The sequence below is a fragment of the Neophocaena asiaeorientalis genome, unplaced genomic scaffold (assembly GCF_003031525.2).
Source record: "Neophocaena asiaeorientalis asiaeorientalis breed wild unplaced genomic scaffold, Neophocaena_asiaeorientalis_V1.1 scaffold361, whole genome shotgun sequence".
NCBI lineage: Eukaryota > Metazoa > Chordata > Mammalia > Artiodactyla > Phocoenidae > Neophocaena > Neophocaena asiaeorientalis.
Window position 1 is genome coordinate 382,695 of NW_020175290.1, and position 12,972 is coordinate 395,666.

At 37.7% G+C, this 12,972-nt stretch overlaps 2 protein-coding genes across 2 annotated transcripts in view; both read left to right on the top strand.

Moving 5' to 3' along the window:
• The first annotated feature begins 2,556 nt into the window (after positions 1-2,556).
• On the top strand, positions 2,557-5,864 carry LOC112413488 (E3 ubiquitin-protein ligase RLIM-like). The gene is given in 3 exon segments (XM_024765449.1): positions 2,557-2,575; positions 2,578-2,799; positions 4,147-5,864. Coding segments are annotated over 3 exon segments (1,959 nt in total).
• An 863-nt stretch (positions 5,865-6,727) lies between these two features.
• Positions 6,728-12,972, top strand: part of LOC112413489 (ferritin heavy chain-like) — a 54,948-nt gene continuing 48,703 nt past the window's right edge. The window contains 2 exon segments of the mRNA XM_024765450.1: positions 6,728-6,743; positions 8,733-8,880. Of these exon segments, the coding sequence (XP_024621218.1) occupies positions 6,728-6,743; positions 8,733-8,880 (164 nt within the window).

Below are 12,972 nucleotides of genomic sequence, written 5' to 3' on the forward strand. Positions count from 1 at the left end.
TGTACCTTTTGACCACCTTCATCCAACCTCCCCACCCACCTCTGGTAACCACAAATCTGATCTCTTTTTCTATTAGTTTGTTTGTCTTTTGAAGTATACTTGGCCTACAACACTATGTTAGTCACTGGTGCACAACACAGTGATTAGATATTTCTGTACATTATAAAATGATCACAACTCTAGTTACCATCTGTCACCATATAAAGATATTACATTACTATTGACTATATTCTCCACAGTGTACATTTCATTCCCTTGACTCCTTTATTTTGTAATTGGAGGTTTGTACCACTTAATCTCCCACACGTTTCACTCATTCCGTGACCCCCTCCCCTGTATCAAATTACTTTTTGACATCTGATTACATCACCAATCATATGGCTCTCCTGTTACAACTATTAGGAGCCTTCCAATGGCAAGTGGCAGGAATCTTTCAAAGCTTACATTTTAAAAACAAAATACGTTGTTTTACAGATCTAAAAATGTTAAGGCACATCTAGCTTCAGGTATTTCTCATTTTTTCTCAGGTATCTTGCTCTTTCTCCATTATTGTTTTCCTCTGTCTCTTTATGTCAATGTTCCTCATTCTTGGGACATAACATAGCCACAAGCATCTTCAGGTTTATATCCTACCAGCTTAGCAACTGCAGTGGAAAATGATTTCTCATTTTCAGTAGTTCTAGCTAACATCTCAGATTTAACTCTTAAATATACTTTTGGTCACATGCCATGCTTAAACCAATTACCATAACCAATTTGAGATATACTGATTGGACATGGCTGCATCATGTGTCCTTTCCTCTAGCCATGGCAGTGAATTCAGCTAAACTTAAACCAAGTGGACTAAGATTGTAGAATGGGTTTTTCCCCCATGAAAATCAGGATGCTATTAGCATAAGTATGTTAAGGGAACACTAAGCAAACAAAAATAAAATCTACTGCTTGTTCTCAAAAAAATACCAAAACATCTTAATCAGTGTCCTATTTCTTACATGAAAAAAATCAAAACTCAACTTATAGTTTGTGTCAATTATTCTTTCTGAGATTAACTCCACATTTCCACCCAACCCCAAAATTGTGGCCACAGTTGCCCAAACAAGCCAAGGTCTTTCAAGTCTACTTCTTCCATCTGACATAGTCTTTCTCTAGCAACACATAACTGCCACTTTCCATCAATAGAAAATATAATTATATTTAAAGATTCAAATGTAATACCTCTGTGAAACATTTCCCAACTCCCATTAAATAATTGCTACACAGTTCTCTGTACTTACACAATACTGCATATATAAATCTATTATAAAATATACTGTATTTTGATAGTTTCTGTGTGGTGTTTCCCTCAACTGGTGTGTGAATTACTTGGGAGTACAAACTGCTTCAACAATTGACATATCTCTAGCCGCTAAGGCAATAACTGACCCAGTTTATGTTGGATGGATTAATTATTAAATAAGTCAAATTGAATAAAGTCTCAAATTCAGCAGCCAAATCTTGTCTTTACATGAATAAGTTGAACGAAGAGCTCCTAAACAAGTGTTAAGTGGGGCTGGTAATATTAATGAGTCCAGAAGCTCTTAGAGGTCTCCTTCAGATAGCATTGCAAATGAGCATTATTTTATTTTCACCAAGCCTTTCAGGTGATACATGCAACAAAATCAGCAAAGTCAGTACTCATTGTGGCACACAAAGTAACTATTATGTATCTGTCTTAAAAGTTCCTGTGATGTTCTGGCTAGTTTTGTTTAAGTAATATTTATAATATTTAGGAGAAAGGAGGACAAAAGTGAACCTGATGCTTTTGTGGAGAAGGAATTCCCTGGCTGAGGAGAAAAGCCTGCCAAAGTTTTGGTGTTTCTTGTTTGTTTGTTTGAAACAAGATTGAAGGACTGTATAATGCAAGATGAAGCCATTAACAGTTAAAAGGGAGAGGACACACTAAAGAGACTCAGCTAGGGCCCTGGTAAATTATCAAAAATTGTGGGCTTTCTTAGTGAGAGTCTATGATTTGAGAAATTCATGAAGAGAAAAGGCGGAGGTCCCTGGGCACCTGAAAATGAGAATTGCTGCATTTAACTAGGCTGACTTTGGCATGGCATTTTGAAGAAGGCAGTCATATGTAATGTAACGAATAAATAGAGCATATCAGAGCCTGAAAACGCCTCCTGAAAACCTGAGAATAGGCTCATGTGGGTGAAACGAGGTGAAGGATGGTGCTTGGTACACTATAAACCCTCAGTAACATTGGGCTGGTTTTGAATGAAATGAAACCTAACCTGAATCCAGTCCCTACTCGTTAACAGCGGGGAAGATAATGGGTGCCTAGGCAACGTCTAGCAATTTCCGGGATAGAGGCGGCTCCCAACTGTTCCGTCACCAGGGGCTACAGAACTGCGACGGGCCGGGAGAAGGGAGGAATCTACGCGGAGCGTCATCCGACTGCGTCGGAACCGGACACTCTGGCCGGAAGTAGAAAGCGAAGAAAACTAAATGACCGTTGGTGAATTTCAACACTTATGTCGTGAATTTCAGATAATTTTCCACTTGTTTATTAAGATGGAAAACTCGGATTCCAACGTGAAGAAGATGGAGTTTCGGCCCAACGCATAAGTCAAACGGACCGATTGGTTTGGGAAGAAGATTTCTCCAGGTTCGTAAATAATCTGAGTGAAGAAGATTACAAACTTATGAGAGACAACAATCTTCTAGGCATTCCAGGTGAAAGTACAGAAGAAGAGTTGCTGAGAAGACTTCAGCTAATTAAAGAAAACCCACCACAAGACTCAGATGAAAATACAGGTATATTTTGCTTTTGGAGGGAATAGGATGGGATGAATAAGGAACTTCATAATAGTAAATAGTAACTTCATAATAGTAAATAGTAAATTATACAGAAGTGACATAAATTAATTTGGTAAGTAACTTCTCATAAAAAGAACTGGCATTTACTTGATTTTTGGTGAGAATGTCAAGGTATGCTTGTTTTCCTGATTCACATTTGGGTTGTTTTAATTGGGAAACAGTGTGAAGTAGCCTATTTGTATTTTTCTTGGTTTTCTACCTCAATTGAAAGTCCCTCCTACTTCCTGAATTATTTTTTCTACATAGACATGTAAAAAAAGCAAACAGAAATATTTTATATTCTAATCAAGTGGTTCTCAACTGGGGACAATTTTGCTCTCTCCAACACCTGGGGACATTTGACAATGGCTAGAGATATTTTTGGTTGTCACAGGGGAGGCATGGGTGTTACTAGCATCTAGTGGGCAGAGGCCAGGGATGCTGCCAAATATCCCACAATGCACAAGATAGCTCCCCAAAACAAAGAATTGTCTGGCACCAAAATGTCAATAGTGCTAAGGCTGAGAAACCCTGCTTGAACCTCAGGTCTGGTGCCTTCTCTCCCAGTGTGAAGTAGAGGATTTTACTGTCTAATGAAGAGGATACTATAATACTTTGGTTCTTGAATATGGTCTTATATGTACCATGCTAGGTTCAGTCTATTCATTTGATCTGACCTTCAATTTAATGTCAATTAAAAATCTTGGTAACATTAAGAAGTATTCAAAATTCAAACTCTTTTAAACCTGTAAAACTTGTTTATGTTTGGGCAATAATCTTATCTTTTAAAACAGCTTATATATTATCAAAAGCACATAAATGAAGAGCCTAGAAATAGTAATGTTGGAGACTAATGAAAATTAGACAATAATGTAAATTGAACTAAAATATTAGCATTGTACCTTAACTAGTGTTTACCTTGTTTAATTGTATTAGTGTTTTGACAGAGGACTGAAAAAAAAGTCTCTTGACATTCCTCCTACAGTGGTACACAGGGCTGTGTATATGATGAAATACTGAAAAATAGACTTCCTCCAGATTCCCTTTTTAAAAAATTCTCTAAGTTTATCTAGGATTAGCTCACTCTTTTCAGATGGAATTGAAACTTTTCTACCTTTACTTATAAATCTAGACAGTGTAGTTTATAAAATATTAACTCTATAAATGTGAAATCAGTTTAAAACACCTGAGTATTTAAGTTCTCATTTTTTGTTTGTTTTTGAAACAAAGTTTCAGAGTGCTATTTTATGATGGTTCTAATTTGGTAGTTCTTTTATGCACCCTCCCCATTTTTTTTGTTAACAGATAGAGGAGACTCTTCAGATGATGTGTCTAGTGGTGACTCTACAATAGACTGGCTTAACTGTTCTGGACAAACTGAAAATATGACAAGTGGACAAAGAGAAAACCAATTTTGGAGAGAACAGAGCCAAATTAATCCTAAAAGTGATCAGTTCAGATTCAGTTTAGAAACAAATTTTAACCTTGATAATGGGAGTCCAAATCCAGAGAATGAATATGTAGCATCTGCAAGACTTCCCAGAAGAGAAAATACGGAAGACAGCCAAAGGCAAGTGGACAATCCACAATCTGAATCAATATTTACAAGACCATCTATGTCTGAACAAGATACAACTGAAACATTAATGGAATTCCCACCTGCCAGAAGTCAGAGAAGAGCAAGAAGTAGGAGCCCAGAGTATCGGAGAACCAGAGCAAGAATTGAAAGTTGGTCGCCTCCACGTTCACTTAGGGAAACTGTACAAAGACTTAATCATAGTATACCATCTCAGACTTTTGAGCAGCCTCTGGTAAGTGAGAATGCGAGATTTTCTAGAACTGAGCACCAAGAAATATTGAGACAGCAAATGACTGGATTTGAGTTGCAAAACAGTGGTCTTATTGAAACTTCTAGAACAAGGAATGCCGTTCATGGAGAAAATTCTCCAGATACAACCGGCAGTGGTGAATCTTGGGGAATGAGGAAAATACATCCAACCATACCCTTCAATCTTGAAGTAGGACAAGTTCATTCTGGAGCATATTCTCAGAGAGACAGCAGAGCTAGTAGAACTCAGTTAACATCTGAGACACCAAACAACACTGCCACTTCTGAAAGTGAACGAGGACTGAGGCATATGTATTCACATTCTGAGCAGGCAGATGTGAGAGCTTATGTCAATACCATCAGAAATCCCGTTTGTAAAATTTTAAATACTAGCTTAAATGATACAACATCTGTTCCAATTCAGAGCATGTTAAGGCAGACAATGACAGAATTTAGTAACTCAAGTAACCTTATGGACATTAACAGTAATTTAGAGCACAGTGTCTCACCTCCAAGTCAAAACATGGAATGGCCAGAGTCACCAAATAGAAGAGATGGTCCTAATGGTAGTAGTAGTGGTAGATTTTGTTGTGATTCAAATCCTAGCTATGATACCCATTCAAGTTCCACGCTGATTTGTCATTCAAGACCCAATTGTATGTTTAGTTCCAGTTCTAGTCCTATTTCCAGTTTCAGTCCTATTTCCAGTTCCAATCCTATTTCCAGTTCCAGTACTATTTCCAGTTCCAGTACTATTTCCAGTTCCAGCTCAAGTGATGAAAATTCACTGATGTTTGAAGGCAGTGAAGAAAGAAACTTATCATCAGATGTATCATCAGAGACCACGCAAGGGAGTAGACGAATGACCCCAGTAATATTTAATGAAAGTGACTCTGGGCCCTCCCATAATCTGCAACAGTTTTTCCTCTTAAGTGGAGATAATCTATACCCAACTACAGGACTCACCAAAGCACAGATTGACAACTTGGCTGTAAGATCTTTTGGTGAAAATGATGCATTAAAAGCCTGTAGCATTTGCATTACAGAGTACACAGAAAACAGCAAGCTTCGCATCCTACCTTGCTCCCATGAATATCACATTCACTGCATTGATCGCTGGCTGTCTGAGAACTCGACCTGTCCTATTTGTCGTGAGCAAGTAGTGGATTCCAATGAGAGTGAAAATTCTAATTGAGATCTGAATTCTCAGCAATATAAAGTGTTATAGGGCTTCCCTGGTGGCGCAGTGGTTGAGAGTATGCCTGCCGATGCAGGGCACACGGGTTCGTGCCCTGGTCCAGGAAGATCCCACATGCTGTGGAGCGGCTGGGCCCGTGAGCCATGGCCGCTGAGCCTGCACGTCCAGAGCCTGTGCTCCGCAATGGAAGAGGCCACAACAGTGAGAGGCCCATGAACCACACACACACACACAAAAAAAAAGAAGCAATTTAAGACTATATTAAGAGTCATTCACATAAAGAAGTCATGTTACATTCATAGAATGCCATTAAAAGCTTTGAAACCCTTCTCTTCCTATCTCTCTCCACAGCAGTTTATCCCACCTCCCTAACACTACCTTAAAGTTTCTCCTATTCCCCACTACCAATGTATCAGTCAGTTCTAGCTAAAAACTGATGGGACACTTTAAAAGAGTGATGGAATAGCATTTAATGAAGAGACTAAAGTGTGTAAAGAATGAAGGGAAACCAAGAGATGATGAAGTACCCTGAGGCTAGCAACTGTGAGAAGCCAGTATTATAACCACTAGGTTTGAAGGGGCATAGAGAGATAGCAGTTCCTGCAACCCAGAATGTCTTAGAGTTTTAGTAGAAGTCCACCCAACAAGAGATGTAACCTTAGAAAATCGCATCCACTGCCAACCTAAAGTTTGGAAGGGGGCAGATCATGGAAATAAATACCCTTACCTTCTTTCCTCCTGACTTCTAATCTCTTGTCAGTAGTTCATATTAGCCAAACCCAACCTGAAGACACAGAGAGACTGGTCGATGAAGCTGATAAAGGTCAGCCTCCTGGAATCACGGAGCAGGGTTAGGAAGGATGGCGAGTAGATCTGGTAAGCAAATCAGAGACCATCTACCACAACCAGTATTCCCAATTCTCTTCAAACCCAGTCTGTGTATGCTTTCTTGCCTCTTCCGCTTGTTCTCTATTCCACTCTATGACTCAGCTATTTAACAACCCTCTCTATTTTCCTTTCATCTACTCAGATCTTGTATTTTTAAAAGTGATAAGATGACAAAGCCTTAGAACTTAATTACCTTTCTCTTAAACACGTCACACTTCGATTTGCTGTGATTGTAAACAACTAAGGAAAAAGGGCAGTTATAGGTATGTCTAATTTTTCCTTCTTAAATATATTCAAGCTTCAATTTCTTTCTATATATGTTTAGTTCATACAATTAATTTTTAAAACAGATTCTGATTTCTTATAAAAGGTTTTATGGTTTATATATGACTCTTAATCCTTGTGTGAATGACCCAAAGTACCCAATTGCTGCTTGGAGCCTCACAAGCTGCAATATGAAAGCCTTAAAGGTAAAACTTGGCTTCAAAAAAACATGTCTACATAGTTCAATTCTAATTGTCCCCAGTAAAACCATCACCCAAAACCCTGAGTATTTGAAATCAAAATTTAGGTCATGCTTCCTTCCAACCTAAACATAGTGAAGGATTTTTCTCCTAATTCAGCCTGAAAACTATTTTTGGGGGGTTGTATTGGCCAGTCCAGAAAATTTTACTTAAAAGTTTCAATCCTGGTATAGGTGAGAGTACATTGTATTATAACCTAAAGCAATAATCAGAAATTTTGTGCAATGCGCAACCTATACAAATGTAGGCAGTGTTAAGTATAAACCTCTAAAAAGTTAAAGTCAGAAACATCACTGACCTTTATTTTCTATGTGAATTGCTGGCAGCCACAGTATTTGCACATAACTACAAAATATAAATGGGGAGTGGTGGTGAAGTTTTTTAAAACATCTTTGAGGTAGCATATTTTTCACACAGAAGATATCTGCATGGCCAGAAATGAAGGCTTGGATCAAACGTCTGAAATTTACATTAACTTCTGAAAGTTGTTTGAATATTCTGATTTTTATGAAGTATTTTTGATATCAGATATACTTCATTTAAAGTGAGTAGAATAATTATAACAGTAGTTGGCTTTCATACTATCCTAACAGATTAAAACCTTCCAAAGGATGATAATTGCTTAATTAATGCTTCAGTACATTCACATGCACCTTCTGTGGTCGACAGAATTCTAAGATGATGCCCAATGATCCTTGTAGTAGCCCCTCCCCTTGAGTATGAGACCTGTGAATGTGATGGAATATCATTCCCATTATTAGATTATGATATATAGCACAGTTGATTGGGAGATTATCCAGAGTGAGCCTGACCTAATCAGGTGTGCACTTAAAAGGCACAGAGAAGACTTCTAATCCAGATAAGATGGTTTATACTTCCCTCTCCCTGCTCCCCCTTTATACGCACAACTATATATCCTGGAAATAATATGAGACAACCAAAGGAGATCTCTGAAAGGTCTAAAGAAGGTGAATTGCCTAGGGACCCTCAGAATGGATGAACAACCTCATGGCAGGGCACCTTATGACCCTCTACCAACAAAAAAATGCGATCCAGGCCCAGCATTTCCTAATCCCAATTTAGTAACAGGAAGTGGCTCAAAAAGGCTTTTCCTCCATCACATCAAATGGGAATCCCCCAAACACCAGGTGAGCCTTGCAGAACCTGCAAGGAGGAACAATTGGAAGCCCTGATGACAGTAAATGACCAGGGAAAGTGCTTTCCTTCCCCACTGGGCCTGAGATCCCCCTTCACTACCCAGACACATAAGTGGCTAAGGGTACCAGCAAAAGTGATCCTACCACAAAAAGCTCCCACCTGGAAAATGTTCTCCTCAGATGGGCCTGAGACTCCTCTCCCCTACCCAGAAATATCAGGCAACTTGCTGGTACCAGCAATGGAGATCCCTCCACAGAAAGCTCTCAACCTGGTAAGCACCCTCCATTCCTTACAGTCCAGGGAGACCCTGTCACAAGTGCCTGGCCCAGGAAGGACTCTTCATCAAGTGTTCCAGAGATTCCCTTCCCTCACCAGAAGCACCAAGTGCCGTATCCTGGGGAAGCTACTTCAGACCCCGTAAGCAGCATGAGAAGGGACCAGAGGTAACCCCACCTGCACAAAATAAACAGACCAAAAGAGTACCACAAAGGTTCTGAAAATTAGGTTATCATGGAACCACAGTCCATAAAAGTACAGGAACTGTGTGCCAAACCTATAAAGAGTGAATGCCTACTAAAAATTAAAAAAAAAAAAAACCACTTTAAATAGGGACCAAAGTATCCTAACATAATAGCCAAAATGTCCAAAAGACAATAAAATATCACTACTTATACCAAGAACCAGATACATGACAGCTTGAATAAGATGTGACAGATGATGCCAACCCAAGATGAATTAGATGTTAGAATTATCTGACAAGGGTTTAAAAATGCTGATTTCAGACCTTTAAGACCTTGAACACAGAACCTAGTCACTCCATGCCAGTATCCCAACCTATAGAACTGTGAGCTAATAAAGGGATGCTGTTTTAAGCCATTACATTTGTACTAATTTCTTATGCAGCAACAGAAAACTAATACAACTTCTCATCTGGGATCCATCCTGTACCTAGAAAATGATTATAATGAGTCCTAGACAAGTAAATGGCTTAATGTCTTGGTTCTAGGCCCACTATGACATTATATTCTACCATTTTTCCCAAGAATGGAATCCCTAATTCCTGCTACTGAAGCTCCTAGAAGACAGTATCCTTCCTGTTTGAACAACCACCAATATCTTATCGCTCTAACTTTACTTCACATCACCCTATCTCATTCTACAGTGTATGCTGCTTATATCATAAATCCAATTTAACACTCTGACTTTGAAACTATATAGCCACTTATTTTTGTCTCAAAGCAACTGCTGAGCATTATATTGCTCTTCCAAATCATATTCCTCTCTATCTGCCCTGACAAATCAGAAATTGAGAATATTTGTACCTGAATCTTCTGAGCTCAACCTGATACGTTTTTTACATTACAGTATATCAGTTTAAATACACAGCATCACTGTGATTGTGAGCATAAATATTTCCATCTTAAGAATTTTCTCTGTATTTTCTTTGTAGTTTTTTAAATATTTATTTTGGCCTAGTTCCAAAAAAAACCCTTATCTGAATAACAAATTCTTTTTGAAAGTAGTTATAGCCCGTGGATAAGTTTTTAATAGCAATATAAAGTCTATCTTTTTTGGCTAACCATGAAAATAAGTTGTGCTCTCAATATTCCATGAAGAATTAAGTATAAAGATTCTTTTTTAAGTGCAAACAAGCCTGAGCATTTAACAACATGAACATCAAAACACTGCCTGTACTGGAAAGTTCACAAAGAAATGTGACGTTTCTGTTAAGTAATATTACATGTTATCAATATACAATACTTTGAGATCTTCAGTATCTTCTTTACTACAATTAACCAAACATTTCATGTCTTTTCATTATTTGAGAGGTGAATGTATACTCCCTTCAATGAGAAGTTTCCTGGTATGAGAATTTCGAATGGAAATGTGAACTGTATTTCTTTTCTGTGACTTCATTTAAGATTTGAAAATTCTTTACCATCTTAACTCAGGCTTCTTCACTATGAAATAAGAGGTTCTCCTTTGCGTGATATTCAAAACTCTCCATTTTTAATCATCAAGCCAGCATCTTTAACATCACTGCAAAAATGTGGGGATTTGGAAAAGCATTTTGGGGAAATTCCTTTTTCTCTCATCCACCATTCGTAGAGGACAGACACTAATTATAAGCCAACTCTGGGTTCTGGGTTATCCATTCTGACATCACTAGTCACAACACAGTTATCTACCACCCCTGGCCTTGTCATCTTCTATTCTGGCAGTGTATTTTTTTTTCTTTAGTAGCACTTGTGACTATCTAAAACATTTTTTATTTATCTTGTGCTTGTTTTCTTCCCCATTCCTATCCCAAAATAGAAGCTCCAAAAGATCTTTTTTTTTTTTAATTACTACTACATTTCTAAGAACTAGAACAATTACTGGCATACACACACACACACACACACACACACACACACACACACACACACAGCTTTATAATTTTTGGCCACTGTGAGCATCCCAGACTTATTTTTCACCCTTTATTCTCCAAAGAAAACCTATTTTAATACTGTTACCTACCATCCTGGATTTGATCTATTTCAACCTAGATCTCTCTCACTTACTTAACATATTTGTATAGGGTTTCTTGCCTATTAAGTTATAATATCTGCCAACGCTTTTCTAAATCTATTTTAGGCATTCAACACTGACCAAGAATGTGCCATGCCCAATGCTGGGTGCTGGAGTTATAGTTAAGAAGTACAGCACTTATCATTAAGAAATGTATTAAATTTTAAAGAAGGCAGATGAATAAACATACAGTAACACTCTGTGTGAGGGATGCCCTGACACAGATTCAGATACAGGATATAATGGAATGATCTAGGAGGAGAAATGTACACTAATAATTCAAAACTCCTTAAAGCTGGGTTATATCTGAGTTGTATCTTACAGGACTACTAGCAATTAGCCAATGAAATGAAGTCATTAATTTTATTCTAAGCAAAATAAACACTGCATGCAACAGTAAAGATGCATTGAAAATTTAGGGCTCAGTAAACAGTAAGTATGAATCATCATACTCTGGGGTAGAAGAGGAAGAGATGTAAGTACATTAGCAAAAAATGAAGAGATGAGGCCAAAGAGGTAACAAGTGGTATTGTGTATCAGGCTGAAGAGTTGAACTTGATCTTCTAAGCAATGCACAGTCAACATGATTTTTCTAATAGGAATAAAATTTTTAGAGTGGTCATACTAGCAGGGATATGAACAGATTGTCAAAATTTAGATTGTCCCACTTACGGAGTTATGGCATTAACTGGAAGAAAAAAGTATAAAGTCCTGAAATAATGGTGAGACAGTTGAAATACGGATGCACATAGATTCAAATAGTATTAAAGAAGCACAATAAAATTTGATGGCTGCTTGGATAATTTAAAGATGACCTTAAGTTTCTGGTTTAGGTGACTGAGTAGATGGTGAGAAGTTCCACCGATATAGGAAATGCAATATAACTTGTTTGTCATAGTAGAGGAATAGGTGACAATTCAGCTGGAATCTCTGAGATTTGAGATGTCAGAGTGATATTTTAGTGGCAATGTTCATCTAGCTATCACGGAATATCAAGTATGCTTCTAAAATTAGGATAAAGATGCCAGACTGAAGTCAAAGAAGTATGAGGTATTGCCTGTGAAAGTATGTTCCATGGTAGTAGTGGAGGGAGATGGATGGAATCCTTTGGAACAGGAGCAATTATAAAGTAGACAGACATAAAGAAGATAGCAAAGATAATCAAGACAGAAAAATGAGAGGTGTAAAGATAATCATAAAGACAGAGCTCACGGTCTTCATTCGTAAATATGAAGAGAAAACAAAATATCTCTAGATGTTAAGAAGAATGTAAACTCCTAGGAAAGCAAACATTTTGTAATTTTCACTATAATAATCATAGCACCCAAAATACTGCCTTGCCCAAAGTAGATGTTCCATAAATATTTGTTGAGATATTTGACATAGGCATGACATAAGAGAGAATAAGATAAATATTAAAAATAGAAAAATAAATCCTGGGAGAAACAGGAATAATTCATGGACTAGGAAAGAACCTGAAAGGCTTAGTTTTACCACGAACAGATGGAGACCTGTCACTATTCTAAAAACCTACAAATGTTGAAAGAATAAGTCTTTGGCAGGAACTGTAACAAACATACTGGCCATTATAGATCACCTGGAAACAGTCTTTACATACCTTTTTTAAAAGGCTCCTTTTTAAAAGAAAGAATTGGTAAGAGGGTGGTTAAATGCCTTTCTGTCAGGCTTTTTGCTTGGGAGAAAAAGGTGTAGGTGAAGTAACTCTGCCCCACATAGATTTTCAGTCTACTTCTCCCTCTTGCCATCCTGAGTTACTCAGGAGTTCTGCTGGGCACATATATACCTCAGAAGCTGAAGCCCCCTCCTTGCATATTATAGTAGTGGGCTTCCCTTTATTTCAGATTTCACCATTATTATGATAGGTTCTTGAGAGGCAAAGGTAATGGCTATATATGCTTACATTCACAAACATCTTGAACCAGAGCCTATTTTCTTTTGTATTT